The sequence below is a fragment of the Mastomys coucha genome, unplaced genomic scaffold (genome assembly GCF_008632895.1).
Source record: "Mastomys coucha isolate ucsf_1 unplaced genomic scaffold, UCSF_Mcou_1 pScaffold5, whole genome shotgun sequence".
Classification (NCBI taxonomy): Eukaryota; Metazoa; Chordata; class Mammalia; order Rodentia; family Muridae; genus Mastomys; species Mastomys coucha.
In genome coordinates this window covers 91,140,366-91,157,185 of record NW_022196911.1, presented here as the reverse complement: position 1 = coordinate 91,157,185, position 16,820 = coordinate 91,140,366, and the positions used below count along the sequence as shown (strand labels likewise).

At 42.1% G+C, this 16,820-nt stretch overlaps 1 protein-coding gene across 2 annotated transcripts in view; it reads left to right on the top strand.

Moving 5' to 3' along the window:
• Kat7 (lysine acetyltransferase 7) overlaps positions 1-16,820 on the top strand; it is a 36,930-nt gene that overhangs the window by 15,556 nt on the left and 4,554 nt on the right. Inside the window, exons 5-12 of one of the 2 annotated variants that reach the window (XM_031354305.1) lie at positions 536-618; positions 3,632-3,721; positions 5,333-5,431; positions 8,899-9,009; positions 11,295-11,486; positions 14,104-14,193; positions 14,393-14,533; positions 15,502-15,595. In XM_031354305.1, coding sequence (XP_031210165.1) covers positions 536-618; positions 3,632-3,721; positions 5,333-5,431; positions 8,899-9,009; positions 11,295-11,486; positions 14,104-14,193; positions 14,393-14,533; positions 15,502-15,595 — 900 coding nt within the window. The remainder of the gene's footprint in view (positions 1-535; positions 619-3,631; positions 3,722-5,332; positions 5,432-8,898; positions 9,010-11,294; positions 11,487-14,103; positions 14,194-14,392; positions 14,534-15,501; positions 15,596-16,820) is intronic. The other variant, XM_031354306.1, reaches the window with a different exon arrangement.

Below are 16,820 nucleotides of genomic sequence, written 5' to 3'. Positions count from 1 at the left end.
TTTTTTGCTTTTAATGAATTTCTTTTGTCTTATTAAAAGGAGTTAAATATAAGATAGTTTTGCATAATGGGAAAGAGTAGTATACTTTTTCTCAAATTCCTAAAACTGGATTAACTTAACAAAGGTTTTTGTTTGTTTTTTGGTTTTGGAGACAGAATTTCTTTCTGTAGCATTAGCTATCCTGGAGCTTGATCTGTAGACCAGGCTGACCTTTATCTCAGAGGATGGTATTAAACCCTTTTGTTAGCCGAGCAGAGGTGTCACACACCTTTAATCCCAGCACTTGGGAGGCAGAGGCCAGTTTTGTCTGCATAATGAGTTCCAAGCGAGCCAGAGTGAGGCCCTGCCTCAAAAAGTAAACCTCAGTACATCTCAGATTGCCTACTCCATGGAGGGTACAAGTCGTGACCATCACAGCAGCTCCGCTTGGAAACATTTATTTAATAAAATGGAATGGTAAAAACAGACTTGTCGGAATCTCACTTCCTAGGTGTGCATGTTCTTCCTGGAAATTAAGTTTTCCCTCCTTTAACAGGACATCTTACAGGAAAGCACGAGAGACATTTCTCCATCTCAGGATGCCCGCTCTATCATAACCTCTCAGCTGACGAATGCAAGGTAACGTGTGCTTCTTCATTCAGGGTGTGCTCAAGTGCTTGCTCCGTGACCCGCACTTTGCTAAGCACTCGGGGTACAGCAGTGAACCAGGGGGACAAGGTCTTGTTCTTACATGTCAGTGGAGGCAGCAATGGAAAAGGGGGTTTTGTTTTGTTTTATTTTAACAAAAGCTAGGTACATGAACAAATAAAAGAATTGTACCGTGTAATGAGTGTTGGGGAAGAAGTTAATAAGGAGATTTATCTTTAGAGTATCAGGATTTTCACCACTCACATTCATTTCCTCGGTAACTGACTTCATATCCTGTTAGAGTGCATCTTTTCAGAATTTGCATAGATAGTTAAGCCCACTGCTCTAACTCAGGCTCTCTTAACAAATCCATGAAGTTGTTTTCCTTTTTCACAATTTTCTGGCGTTCCTCTTGTGTATGTTTCTGCATATCCTGTTCCTCTTGGTCAGTCATGTCTGTTCTTGGCTAGTTCTTTTAATTCCTTTAAAATCACAGTTCCTAAGTAACCTTCGTAACCTTTGGGCCTTGGATGATGTGTTTGAGACTAGAGCCTAAGTCATCTTCTGTGTATTCCTGTGTGGGTTACTGCTGCCAAGGATGGAATCCCCGTTAATTATGGGGAAGCAAGAATTGCAAATAGTAATTAAGTAGACTCAGGTAGTCTTTGGACAAGTTATCCACACTAAATGCTTTGACTACACCAAAGTGTTAGTTGCTTTTTTGTTGTTCTTTTGCTCACAAGAGCAGGTTTATGCTTGTATGAACAAGTCTCATTTGGAAAAGAATTCAGTTTCCTGTTGTCCTTGCTTTAGGAACATGTTCTAATATACAAGGTCTTAGGGTGGGGCTGGAAGACTGTTTCTTCACATGATTACATTTTCACCATGTAAATTGGGAAATGCTTTCATGGATTTTTCTGCCAAAGACCCTGCTTTTTGTCTTCTTTCTTAGTCTTTCTGTATGAGACAGCTTGCCTTCTGTGTCAGCTCTTCCTGTTGTCTTTTTACTGTCTTGAGCTGGATAAGTGCAAGCATGACTGTGTTGGCACCTGATTCAGATGCTGAACAAACACTTGGACTTCTCCTCCTGAGAATAACTGTGACGTTATTGTGACGGTGGTTTCAGAATGCTCCTCTTCCGCTCATCTCCAAACATCTGATAGCGCTTTGTTTTTGTATCAGTCTTGAATCATGACTCTGAAGGTCATGGCCTGCAATGTCTACACCTTAAGTATCTTAAGCAGTTTATTTGAGAAATTTCAGACCAGGGAAGAAAATCCCAGATAAAGGAAAACATTTCTGTTGTAAAGTTTTCTCTCTGTCCTGTACGGGGAAATGAGACTAGCATCAGCCATGCTTTACTACTGAACCATTGCTTGCAGAAAAGTACTAGAAGTCAGAGCCTGTACATGCTAGCTGCCGCCCTAGCCTAAGGAAGTTCTACATTTCTAAACTACCTGCATGTGAATGATTGCTCTCACATTTCCCAGACAACCTTTCAATTGTCTTACATTTTTTTTGTGGATGCCTGTAACTTTTTGTGGATAGCAAAGGATTCAGTGACTAAGATAAAAATCAAAAAATAAAAGACACCTGCCATCAAGGAGTTTACATTCCCATGGGGAAACCTGTAAACTAATATCCGTTTATGTAGTGATAGACACCATGAGAAGCCAATAGAGAAGAGAGGGACTATGTTCAAGGGGGGGTTGACATACTGCTTTTGCTAGAGGAGGCCAAGAAAGCCATATGATAATGACGTAGGATCTAGATGTGAACAGTGTCAAAGTAGTAATGTTAAAGACCCAGGAGTGGGGAAAGCTAAAGGAGATGGAATAGTAAGCACCGTGGCCATGAGCTGGGAATGGTAGACTGTTGGGTTTGAAGGTAAGTTGTATGATTGGAGCATGATAGGAAATGAAGAAGGAGGATTGAGATCATAAAGGATCGAAATCTTCAGCACAGGATTATGTGTTACTCTGATGGCAGTTGGAAGCATTTAGAGGGTACAGGCAGGTGGAGGATGTGTCTTTGAAGCAACCACTGTGTAACTTGTAGAGAACAACTGCAGAAGAAAGAGATGGCACAGGATAGGTGCAATGCTGCTTAGAAGTTCTTGCAGTAAATGATAGCTTAGACCAGTATGGTAAAATGTCTTAAGATAAGATTAGATTCGGGATGTGTTCTGAAGGAGAGGAAGCTAGTAGGAGATGGGCTCAGTGTAGAGGTGGGAGAGAGAAAAAAAAAGAAGGATTCCATCCAAGTTTTGAAATGCTCACCTGTTGAGATGACTCTGTTTCTTGGTAGTGGAGAAATGTGGAGTAGAACAGGTGTGGGAGATCTGTTGGTTATTCCACCTTGAGTCTGTTCAGTGATGCAACCCAGTAGGCAGGTAGATGCGGGGTGTCAGTTCCCAGAGGGCAGAGGGGAAGGAAGACTGAGGAGAGCCATGTGCTTTCTCTGAGGTCTTGTGTCTGTAGTTGTTTCCCTGTAGACTAAGCAGGTTTTCCCCTTCCTCTTTGCTTTTCCTCATTCCCCCTTTTCTTTCCCAGCCCTCTGGGCAGGATCTTGTCTCCTTGTGCTGCATAGGCTGGTCTTGAACTCTTAAGCTGCCTTAGCCTGTCTACTAATTAGGACTACAGGCATATGTCATTGTGCCCATCCTGAGCCCAGAATTTTTCTGATATTTTCTTCATACTTCCTCGTGTTTCTTCAGTTTCCTGTCAGTGTAGTAGAATTGTAGGCTAGAGTCAACATTCTTAGTAAAGTCTCAGCCTTACAATATTTAGCCATGGTCATTTCAGTTCTTTGGTATTTAGTGGCTGAGATAGCACTGTGTGGGGCTTGCCTCATCTTTCTCTAGTAGAGATAGCAATAGTCAACAGCAAGAACACTTTTACATTCAAAGTGTAGTGCAGATGCAGGGATTATCACAAATTCTTTTGCTTTAAGTAAATGTAGTCTTAGAAGCAGGTGGATTTATTGACATTGTTGATGGTTGCAGGTGAGAGCACAGAGCCGGGATAAGCAGATAGAAGAAAGGATGCTGTCCCACAGGCAAGATGACAACAACAGGCATGCAACCAGGCACCAGGTATGGGCCTTGTGAAAGCTCTGGCCAGCCAGTTTGAGATCTGCCTTTTGGATCTCCTTTGTCCCATCACTGTATTCATAGGCAAATCTGTGCCTTTTGTTTCTAGGACAAATCAAAATCACTGGTCTTCCACACAGCAGCTTGAAATCATGTTTGGGTTTTCAATTTGTAATTTTTCATAAAGACATTTCCATCTCATAAGTAGAGGAATTAAGCTATTATAATAACAGCAGTAGTAAGTGATAGTATAAAATATTTTGGTTATTTTGAAAGGTCCCATTGCACTTCTGTTTCCTCATTTTTGCATCCTTGTTCTAACCTGTTGTGTTGGCTTTCAAGCACCTTTGACTTTGCTGGTGTATTTTCCTCAGTATTTGGTACTCATTAGCTGGGCCGGTTTCTCCTTCTGTCTTTGTGTGATTTGCAGAAAGCATCCTTGCTCTGTCCTAATCATCCTCTCTGAACATTTAGCCTGCGCTGCATAGATTGTACTTCATGCCTTGCTTCTTTCTAAATGGCTTTGATCTTTCTGACAACTCTATACCATTACCAAGAAGAGATTACATATGTATCCTTCAAGGCCTTGAGCGAGTCTTAGCTCTTACAGGTGTTCTTCCAAGACCTTCTCCCAATTAGTAAATCTTTCTCATGTATTCTTCTCATGTGCTTTTCCCCAGATGTCGCCTTTAGTCATAGCTCATCATCAAAGTATCTGTTTCTACAGTTAGATTATAGGTGACTAGCAGAGGAGACACAGTGGTAAGGTTGCCTTTAGAGCTGGATCTGAATCTCTTATTAGCTGCGTTGTCCTGGGGCAGCCAGCTGGTAAACTACATTTCTTTGTTAATATGAAGGAGTGAATAATGCTCACCTGTCCAGGTAGTCCTCTAACGCGGGTATAGTAAATATATAACCTCAGTGCTTGGCAGGCAAAAGCAGTGTGCAATTAATCTCTTTTTTGGGTGGTGGAGGGGTGGACAGGGTTTCTCTGTGTAGCCCTGGCTGTCCAGGAGCTCACTCTGTAGACCAGGTTGGCCTCAAACTCAGAGATCCACCTGCCTCTGCCTCCTGAGTGCTGGGATTAAAGTCATGTGCCACCACCACCCAGCAATTTTTTTTTTTTTTAATGGCAATCTTGTTATATAGCCCTTACAGGTCTGGGCTGGAATTTATAGAAGTCCTTCTTTCTGCTTCTTTTGGGATTATAAACAAGAATTCCAGTGCTCCTCCGTCCTCCATTATGACTTTTACTCTTTCATACTGGTTAAAATAAGTCCGCATTCCTGAAAGGGCAGTAAGAAGTGTGGTTTGAATGTGTGGCTGCACTGTTTCTGTACTGTGACCGTTGTTGCTCAACTGAGAAAGATGGATTGTCAGCCAGGGTTATATAGAGAAGACCCGGTCTCTCTCTCTCTCTCTTTCTCTTAAAAAAAAGAGATGGCAGTTCGGATTGTAATCTCAGCACTTGGGAGGTAGAAACAAGATCAGAAGTTTCAGGTTTGAGGCCAGCTTGGGTTACATGAGAGCCTGTCTTTAAAAAAAATTTTTTTATTGGTATTTTGAAACACAATGAGTTTTCTAGCTAGATGCTCAGTTTTGTTTTTCTTTTAGGCACCAACAGAGAGACAGCTGCGGTATAAGGAAAAGGTGGCTGAACTCAGGAAGAAAAGAAATTCTGGACTGAGTAAAGAGCAGAAAGAGAAATATATGGTGAGGAAAAAAATCCAAGACTGAACTCCCACTGTGACTTGAGTCTGGCTCCTGCTGTCAGATCACATAGCTGTTGACTACAGGAGAACATCCAATGAACTATGGGGGGGACTCTTCAGTCACCTAGCACCCTCCCACAGCTGAAATAGATTTCCGTCCTCTAGGTCTAAGGATATAGAGCAGTTGGTAGAATCCCTTCACTATCGTTTTAAATAATTACATTTAAGGGGACCTGGTGGTGCTGCTATGTAATCTCAGCTACTCTGAAGGCTCGGGCCAGAGGATAAGGAGGTCCAGGCTGCCAAGTGTTGTCCAAGGCAGCCTCAGCAACTTAGTAGGACCCTGTTCCTGAAGGAAAGATAAACTCCCAGTCATATACATCAGTAGTAGCATGTGCTAGGTTCAATCTGCAGTACTGGGGCAGGGAGGTAAATTTGCCCTATTAGAACAGACACCCGACGACATTAGAAATGGCTTCGTGAGATAAGACATTCGGGGGCTCGGGATGTAGATAAGCACCCGAGAACTAACTTTGAATATAATATACATTTTATAATAATAAGGAAAAGTTAGCAATAGCATGCAGAGAAGATAAGATTAATCTACCTAAAAATAGCCATAATTATTAGCATTTTTTAAAAATATTTATTATTATATGTAAGTACACTGCAGCTGTCTTTAGACACACCGAAAGAGGGCATCATATCTCATTATGGATGGTTGTGAGCCCCCATGTGGTTGCTGGGATTTGAACTCAGGACCTTTAGAAAAGCAGTCGGTGCTCTTACCCACTGAGCCATCTCACCAGCCCAATTATTAGCATTTTATCAAGCTTTTAGCTTTTTATTTTAACTACATAAGTTGCCTTTTGGGGGGCCTGAGACATGACTCAGGTTAAGAACACTGGCTGCTCTTGACCTAGGTTCAATACCCAGCACCCACATGGCAGCTCACAAATGTCTTTAACTCCAGTTCCAAGGGATCTGACACACACAGGTATACATGCAGACAAAACACCAATGTACATAAAATTTTTTTTAAAAAAAATCATTTGTTATTTTCTTCACTACACCACAACACCTAGTTCTCTGTCTTCTCATTGAAAGATCTTGAACTAATGTCCTCATGTTAAAATCTTCAAACCTTTTCTGCATAAAATACAGCTTTTTGTGTAAATAATTACTTTTACTAGAAATGTATTAGTACATGTTTTCTACTAAAATATAGCCAGACATGGTGGTCTATGTCTGGAGGCCACCCTGGGCAGCATTGCAAAACCCTGTTTCAAAAACAAAACAGAAAAAAAAAAGTAAAGTCAGAAGTGGTGACTCACACCTGCGGGGAGGCCATGAGTTTAAGGCCAGCTTGAGCCACAAAGTAAGACACCTGAGCCATCTGGACTATGGAATGAGACCCTGTCGTGAAAAAAAATGCATTCTTAATACATATATATATGTGTGTGGATGTATGTGTGTATGTAGAACGTAATGTGTTGATATGTGGTCTCTGGAATTTTTGTTTTGTTTTGAGTATTTTTAACCTTCATAGAATTAGAATGCTATTCCGCTTTGTCATTAGAATAGTCAATAAATGTATGATTTATAAGTTGTAGCTGAACTTAGTTACATTCTATAGCTAAACCCAATAGCTAAGCAGTGCTGGACTGCTGGGTTTATGGACTAGGTAGAGGTTTCTGCATGCTTGCCTGTCTGTCTATTCATTGTTGGTAAGTTAAGTAAGGTAAGAGTTGTGGGGACACAGTGATGTCATTTACTGAGACGCTGTGGAAAGTCTTAGAAAACTTTAAAATTAATACAGGTAGAAAGAGTGTCTGATGTAAATGCTATCCAGCTGTTTAACCTTTCAGACATGCTTTTTACCAGCTTGAGATAGGTTATTTGAGTCTTTACTAATTTAAAAAACATTAGATAGAAATTTTTCTTGTTGCTCACATTTTGCCTTTTGAAATAGGGTCTCATATGGCAGAGGCTGGCCTTGAACTTGCTAATATATGGCTACGGCTGTCCTTAAGCTGATTCTACACCTCCCAAGTGCTGGGAATCCGGGGGTATGACACTAGCCCTGGCTAGTTGGGTTTTGTTTTAGGTCTGGATAAGTGATTCTGTTGGTTGAGTGTTTGCCTGTGTGCAGGATGTGTTGAGGTTAAGTATGCAGTACTGTGGCTTCAGGCATGTCTGTAATTCCCAGCATTGGGAAGTGGAGGCAGAGGGCTACATGAGATCCTTCCTCAGAGTAAGAGAAAGGGGAAGGTGCATTGTTATTTTCAAACTAGAAGAAGTTTACTGACTTAGAACCTAATCTTAAGTCACAGAGACCAAATTTCAAAAAGAGCTACAACAGATTGAACCATATTAGCCATAGGAAATGTTCAGAGGGGAGCTGCTTTCTTTAGATGCTTATGTGTGTGCTAGCATATAGAATATTCTTCCTGGGATATGTCTTCTATGTCTCATAACTCCCATTTTCTTCTCTTGTGAGGGAGGTGGAGCCTAGAGCAGAAAGGGAAGGGCCGGAATCAGTTTTAAAGAGAAGCCTCCTTCCTCCTCCTTCCTTCCAGGGAAAGGAGACTTGTAGAAACCAGCTTGATAAGGCTTGAAAGTTAATTTAAAACTGGATTCCTTTTATGTTCTTAATTATTTTTAATTTTTCCTGATGTTTAACAGTTGGTAAACATCCCAGGAGCTGCTTTCCCTGGGCATGTGACTTGACCTTACAAGTTGGGCAATCTGAGAAGTAATGGCAGCAGCAGTTTCCAGGGGCCCACTGCCAGTTTTCTTTCAGGCAGCATCTTCAAGCACTAATGCTTGTAGTACCTGCTTCTCTGTCAGTGTCATGAATGAAGGAGACCCTCATACCACACACACTGCAACCCGGATTAGCACAAGCCACACCCAAACACCTGCTTTCACAGAGATATCCTTTATTAATCAGGGAATAAACATTAAAGTGACTGCTTTCTGACTGGGTGAGTGTAACTTTAAGAAGAGAACAAGGGGTTAGTATGTGTTAGAATGGGTTAGTATGCAGTAGTATATTTTGACTGGGCATGTTAATTAGCTGAACTGAAGAGGGCTTTTGATTGCTGGACTTAAAATACATTGATAGCCAGACTTTGGTAGTCAGCCTCGGGAGGAAGAAGTGGCCAGATAAGGGAATAGACCTTGGTAGCTAGCTTTAGGAATGTAATCTAATGGGTTTTAGGAAGGCAGAGAGAATGGGGGAGAAGGACAAGGCCTACCAGAGCCATGCTTGCCCCACTTGAGCTGGTCAGCTCTAGGGTTCTAGGTTCTATTTTGCCACGTCAGGGTTACCAGTTTGCCTGACCTCAGTCCCCCAACCTAGTGATGGTTACTTTGTAAGTAACAAGCGTTTGGCTCAGCTTATCCTCTTGGAATGGAATAAACCAGTTTTACACAGAAAGTATCACCCCTGGTTATTTTCTCTAGGAACACAGACAGACCTATGGGAACACTCGGGAGCCTCTCTTGGAAAACCTGACGAGTGAATATGACTTAGATCTTTTCCGAAGAGCACAAGCCCGGGCTTCTGAGGATTTGGTGAGTATCAAAGCCCCCGAGGTGAGGGGAGGACCCTTGTGGAAAGCCCTTAGAACTGCCAAGAAAAGTGATTAGCAGCCAGTCTGATGAAATCTCTGCCTGTCTTTAGAGGTAGTCTTCTCTTTTACACAGAGAACACTCCACTCTCTCCTCACCCTTCCCTTCTCTGTCTCCCTCAACTGGAAGATCCAGTTTGGCTTGAGGTTGGGGTAGGGGTGGGGGTGCTTAAAACTTAGTTTGTAGGTGCCTTTTATCTCTGTTGGGTAAAATGTACAATCTGAGAACCTTAACTTGGGGGCTGGGGCACTGTCCTCTTTGTAGGGTTTCTCTCCATATAAATACATTTTACCCTAAAAGCATGTAAATAATAGCAAAGAAAAATTGTGAAGACTGCAAGCAGATACGTTGTTGAATTTATTGATTTTTGACAAGGGGGGGGGTCTCATCTTATTGCCCAAGCAAGTTTGAAACTGGGGCCATGGGTGCATTAGATAGTACCTGTGGCTGGCCTAGAAAAAAACAAGTTTCAGCAACTGATTTTACCTATGATAAAACAAATTTAAAAATAATTAAATAAATAAAACAAATTAAACGTGCTCAGGAGCTGGGTGGTGGTGGCACACACCTTTAATCCCAGCACTTGGGAGGTGAGGCAGGTGGATTTCTGAGTTCGAGGCCAGCCTGGTCTACAGAATGAGTTCCAGGACAGCCAAGGCTATACAGAGAAACCCTGTCTCGAAAAAAATTAAAAAAGAAAAAACAAAAAACAAAACATGCTCAGGGAAATTTAGTTTATAGGATTAATTTCATTTCCTCCCTTCTTTTTTTTTTTTTTAAGATTTTATTTATTATATGTAAGTATATTAGCTGTCCTCAGATCTCATTACAGATGGTTGTGAGCTACCATGTGGTCAGTGCTCTTAATGGCTGAGCCATCTCCCCAGGCCCCTCCCCTTCCTTTTTTCAAAGAAATTTATTTCTTTATTTTTACTTATTCACTTAACATTCTGCTCAGTGCCCCCTTGCCATCACCTCTTCCCCATCCTCCTCCCCTACCCCACCTTCCTTTTATTATATGGGTTGTAGGGGGCGGGGTTTGGTGGCTGCTCTAGTCTGGAATGTTGATTGGTTGCCACCTCCTGCTTTTCTTTCCCATTATGAAGATTGTTGCCTAAGGCTAACCCCAGTCCTCCTTTCTCCTGCTGCTTACTGCAAACAGTAATTGCTTATCGTGCATGCACTTGTAATCCTAGCCCCAGTGAGGTCAGGGAAGAGGACCAAGAGGGTGGCCATCAACTGATCTGAGTTCAAGCTTGAATAGCCTCAAGATGTCTAGAAGGAGAGAACTGACTCTCCATAAGCTGTCGCCTGATCTTTACTTTTCTGTACATACACACACTATAACTAAAAATTAAGTTTAAAAATTCAAAAACAGAAATGAGCTGGGACTATAGCTCTTTTGGTAGTGTGCTTGTATGGGATCCAGGACACCCTGGGTTCCATGTCCAGCACCACATAAATCTGCTGTAGTGGCACATACCTGTGACTACGGTATCTGGAAATGAAAGCAGAGAATTCAGGAGTTCAAGGTCATCCTTATATCCTCATTTGAGGTTCCGTTAAAATACAAAAACTTTTTTTTTTTTTAAGATACCTGGGCAGGGGCTATAGAGATGTTAAGGACACTGACTGCTCTTCCAGAAGTCCTGAGTTCAATTTTAAGCAACCACATGGTGGCTCACAACCATCTGTAATGAGATCTGATGCCCTCTTCTGGTGTGTCTGAAGACAGCAACAGTGTAATCACATATATATAAAATAGATAAATCTTTAAAAGATACCTGGGTAGTAAAGCTGGCAAATTTTCCATGCTTAAGTATTGCATTAGTAGCCATCTGTGGATAGAGGCCAAATCTAGCTAAGTATTTTTACAGCTTAGTTGCTGGCCTTGTAGAAGTTTTTAAGAATAAAGGTAATGGAGGCTGGAGATAGCTCAGTAGTTAAGAGCATTTGCTGGTTTTGCAAAGAAACCACATTCAGTTCCCAGCACCCATGTGGTGGTTCACAGCTACCTATAACTTTAATCTTGGGACATCTGATGCCCTTTTCTGACCTCTGCAGGCACTAGGCATGCATGTGAGGTATAGATACATGCACACTTGCATGCATGCTTAGGCACAAACAAAACACCCATATACATGATGTAGATAAAAATCTAATTTTAAAACCAAAGATTAGGACTTCTAATCCTTACTTGTTTCTTTTTGGGTTCTTTTTGCCAATAGGAGAAGTTAAGGCTTCAAGGCCAAATCACAGAGGGGAGCAACATGATTAAAACAATTGCTTTTGGCCGCTATGAACTGGATACCTGGTACCATTCTCCCTATCCTGAAGAATATGCGCGGCTGGGACGTCTCTACATGTGTGAATTCTGTCTAAAATACATGAAGAGCCAAACAATACTCCGCCGACACATGGTATGTTTTCTTGAGTTCAACTCAGGAGGGTGATGTTACATGGTTTCCCAATTATACTCTAGAGATAAGTGTCCAAAAGTTCTCCCAAATGTCCACAGCAGTGGGGTGGAGACCTAAGGAACCAGGGTAACCTCCCAAATGTCCACAGCAGTGGGGTGGAGACCTAAGGAACCAGGGTAACCTCCCAAATGTCCACAGCAATGGGGTGGAGACTTAAGGAACCAGGGTAACCTCCCAAATGTCCACAGCAATGGGGTGGAGACCTAAGGAACCAGGGTAACCTCCCAAATGTCCACAGCAATGGGGTGGAGACCTAAGGAACCAGGGTAACCTCCCAAATGTCCACAGCAATGGGGTGGAGACCTAAGGAACCAGGGTAACCTCCCAAATGTCCACAGCAATGGGGTGGAGACCTAAGGAACCAGGGTAACCTCCCAAATGTCCACAGCAATGGGGTGGAGACCTAAGGAACCAGGGTAACCCTCTGCCGGGACCAGTGCTGCAGAGCATCTTACCTACATCCTGTCCACGAAAGTCTTTTTTTTTTTTTCTTGATTTTTTTGTCTTTTGTTTCTTCTTCAGCATATGAATTACCTCTCCCTACAGTTTGTGTTTGTATCAAACTCAATGAAAACACATATATTTTATTACATAGAACAGTGGCTCATCTATAAGATGGTGGGTGTCTATCTTGAATGAATGCATATTGTAAGGGATAGCCACCTTTAATGGATGATGAAAAGAACAGTTTGCATTTCTTAGCATTCTGTATGTTAAGAAAGGAAAGGATGTGCACACCTGAGTGTGGTGACTTGTATGAGTGTAGAAGTCAGGTTTGGGAATGCAAGTTTCTCCTCCCCATTGCTTCAGGGGGAATCACTGAAGTAGCTTCTCTGGCTTGGCTGACGTTTTCAAACAAACAGCTGTTGCATTAGTTTGGTTATCACGGAAAGAACCAGCAGGAATAGTGGAAGGAGATAGGAATATCGATGGAACTTTGAAACAATTCCAGTTTATACATGTTCTTAGTTACCCGTGATAATTAGAATATGACATCCATGCCTTGCATGTTGGGCTCCCCTTACCTCCCAACTCCCAGGAAGCAGGGAACACCCCCTCACACTTACTGGGTAAGAATTATACCACTGAGCTACATTCCTAAACCTAAAATAGAATTCTTACAGGATATATATATATATATGTGTGTGATTCTTGTTTCAAGTAGGTAGTTGTTTTCCTACTTCTGTCTCTTGAGTGCTCACATGACCAAGTGGACCAACCACTATGTCCAGTTGAGTTGTCAAAAGATGTAGTAAATTGTTTAATAAGAAATTTTCTGGGTTGGTGAGATGGCTTAGTGTTTAAGAGCACTGACTGCTCTTCCAAAGGTCCTGAGTTCAAATCCCAGCAACCACATGATAGCTTACAACCATCTGTAATGAGATTTGACACCCTCTTTTGGTGTGTCTGAAGACAACTACAGTGTACTCATATACATAAAATAAATAAATAAATCTTTTTTAAAAAAGGAGAAATTTTCAGCCGGGCAGTGGTGGTGCACGCCTTTAATCCCAGCACGTGGGAGGCAGAGGCAGGCAGATTTCTGAGTTCGAGGCCAGTCTGGTCTACAGAGTGAGTTCCAGGACAGCCAGGGCTATATAGATAAACCCTGTCTTAGAGAGAGAGAGAGAGAGAGAGAGAGAGAGAGAGAGAGAGAGAGAGAGAGAGAGAGAGAGAGAGAGAGAGAGAGATTTTCTATATTTGTAAATGTAAACTTTGTGTATGTATGTGTGTGAATGTTCATGCATGTATACATATGCACACTGTAGCACATGCGTGAAGATGACAGAACATTGTAGGAGTCTATCCGTTCTCTTCTTCTATGGAGGTTCCCCGAATTAAATTTGAGTCATTGGGCTTGGGAGCAAACACCTGTCCCTGCTCCGACTTCTCGCTTGCAGGGCCAGCAATTATTTCAGTAGAGGGAACTTGGATTGCTGCCTGAGGTGCTGAGTGCTAGCTCCAGCACCATGAGTTGAACATTTTGAGAATAAGGAAGAGAGTTTGGAACTAAGAGCCTTTTAGCTTCCTGCTGCTCAGCCCAGCCTCCTTCCTTTTAGAAGGAGCCATAGAAGGATTTTCTCTCGATCTAACATATGGCAGGAGGTGGGCAGATAGTGAGCGGCTCATGGTGATCATCCTTGTGCAGACACATGGTAGAGGTAGGATGGCAGTGGGAGGTGACTGGCAAAGGTGAGCATAGCGCACTTAGTAACACTAAGCTGCTTAAGAACTTCCTGTTGGCATGTGATATTTTATCGTAAGCTAGGATATTCTTGTTTAGCTTTTACGTAGTATGTGATTTAATATCTTGGGCTGAGATAATGCCAGCAATAATCCAGAAAACTTGAGCCAAACAGCCATATATTTCCTTAGATATATTGCAACAGCTTAAGAAAGCTTTAACTTTTCTGAAAACAATTGATTTCACTGTCTTTGCATGGATTCAGCTGTCCAACTCAGTTTACCACATTTACCCTGTGGTTTCTTTTTCCAATGAAGGAATAGGGTGGTAGGAAAAATCTTACTGCTTCATGTGAATTCCATTCTCTTGTAGGCCAAGTGTGTGTGGAAACACCCCCCTGGTGATGAGATTTATCGCAAAGGCTCCATCTCTGTGTTTGAAGTAGATGGCAAGAAAAACAAGGTAAAGAGTGGTGACTTGAGAGAAAGAAATGCATTGATGGGCTTCCAAAGGAAGGTTTTGTCTTCACAAAACATTTGTGAGGGAGATAGGAATTAGTTTTATTTCGTAGATAGTATTGATGTGATCATTCTTTCTAGGCTTTGGTTTGGGTGAGTTCAGAAGTCACTGACCTCCACAAAAATTCTCTTTCTGCCTCCAGATCTACTGCCAAAACCTCTGCCTTTTGGCGAAGCTTTTTCTGGACCATAAGACATTATACTATGATGTAGAACCTTTCCTGTTCTACGTCATGACAGAAGCGGACAATACTGGCTGCCATCTGATTGGGTATTTTTCTAAGGTGAGCAGGATCTGGTGGTTTAGAAGCTTAGCAAGCACAGCAGCATTGTGGGTATTGGCTTTAGAGGGCTCAGATCCCTGAGGATGCAGATGATAGTGATAGCCTTCCCAAAAGGTGCACTTGTATCATAGAGAGCTTCGTGACAGGGCTCAGTTCAGGGTCCTCCTGTTACCTCGGCTGACTTGGAGTCATGCAGCCTAGATTGGCATCAAACCTAGGACAGTCTTCCTGCCTTAACCTCCAGAACTCTGGGATTACAGCCGTGAGCTGGGAAAATACCCAGTCATGGTTTTCTTTCATTCTGTTGAGGCAGGGTCTCCCAATTAATTAGTCCTGGCTGGCCTAGAACTCACAGAGATCCACTTGCTTTTACCTCCTCAGTGCTTGGACTAAAGGCCACCACAGATATGGTTATGAGCTTTAAATGTAAAGTAACAACTTAATTAAAACAAAATACAGGGCTGGTGAGATGGCTCAACAGGAACACTAACTGCTCTTCTGAAGGTCCTGAGTTCAAATCCCAGCAACCACATGGTGGCTCACAAACATCCTGCGTAATGAGATCTGTCGTCCCCTTCTGGTGTGTCTGAAGACAGCTACAGTGTACTTACATATAACAATAAATAAATCTTTAAAAAAACAAAAACAAACTACAATGTACCATATAATTCATCACTTTAACTCTCTGGGGCAAGTGGTTTCTAGTATATTGACAGTTGTATGACTAGTGCAGTCCTCGCAGTTTCTAAGAAGAAACATTGTAGTCTGTTCCTGTTTCCTCTTGACCCTTCCTGTTCCTTCTGCCTATGAATTGGCTTATTCTGGATATTTTATAAACAGTAGGGTAATAATGTGATTTAGTTGTATTTTGACCTTCCAGGGGAATTCAGTTTGGTTCCTTTTATTTATATATATATATAAAATGGCAAGCTGTACCTCATTATCTGCTGTTGTGTTCTTGATTTTAGGAGAAGAATTCATTTCTCAACTACAATGTCTCCTGTATCCTCACAATGCCTCAGTACATGAGACAGGGCTATGGGAAGATGCTCATTGATTTCAGTAAGTGATGTTGCTGAGCATCAGCTCCTCAGGCCGTGACCCTGAAGGGATGGGGTCAGTCCTGTGTCCTGTGGTCCTGACAGTTCCTAACATGTAGTCACAGCTAGTTAGTGAAAGAACAAAGTGGGGAAATAAATTGCTACTGAATTAGTAGGAGATGCATAGAATAATAAAACTCTGCAGGATTATCCCATTTGAGACTGAGATAGTGCAGATGCGCGCCTATGGCTTAAAGCATTACTTTGATGCTTGGGATCTTACTTATGTAAGCACTTGCTGAGGAAATCCATGTACCTGGTTAAGGCTTTGGGTATTATAGTCACTCTTCATTAATCATGGGTATCAGGTTTGAATTTGTCTACCCTCTGATGTGTAACTCCCAGGTTAATTGGGCGAGGGTAGTTCTCATTACATTTGTTTGTTAGTTTGGTAGGTACATATGGAGGTTAGAGGACCGCGTGCAGGAGTGTTCTCTGTGTGGATCCTGGGCTTGAGCTAAAATCATCAGCTTGATGGCAAGAACCTATGGGGGCCACATGTCAGACATATTATGACTCGTAATAGAAAATTAGTTACAAAGTAGCAAAAAAAGAAAACATAATTTTGTGGTTGGGGGTCACCACCACAGCTTGAGGATTAAAGGGTCACAGCATTAGGAAGGTTAAGAATCTTTGCAAGCCAGGTGGTGGTAGCGCACGCCTTTAATCCCAGCACTTGGAAGGCAGACGCAGGCGGATTTCTGAGTTTGAGGCCAACCTGGTCTACAGAATGAATTCCAGGACAGCCAAGGATACACAGAGAAACCCTGTCTCAAAAAACCAAAAACCAAATAACAAACAAAGAATATTTGCCTTAAACTGCTGGTGTAAAATGAGCATTGCTAGTAAGCTCTCTGCAGACTTGAATTCCATGAATTCCAATGCTGTGGGCTGTGCGGACAGTGCCTTTGAATCAACAGAAATATAGAAAAGCACATTACACACGGGGTTGGTGACACTCTGGACAGAGGCTCTCAAGAAGCAAGCCTCACTCCTGTGAGCAATGGTTCAATGTTCAGTGCTAAGTCAGCATTCCCAGTGATTCTAGAGCAAAACCACTGTGACAAATAAGAGTTAGCTGTGTCCTAGTCAGCATTGAATTTTAGTCAAAGTAAGAGTGGAGGTTAGGTGGGGCTGGAGAGATGGCTCAGTGGTTAAGAGCACTGGCTCTTTTTTTTTTTTTTTTT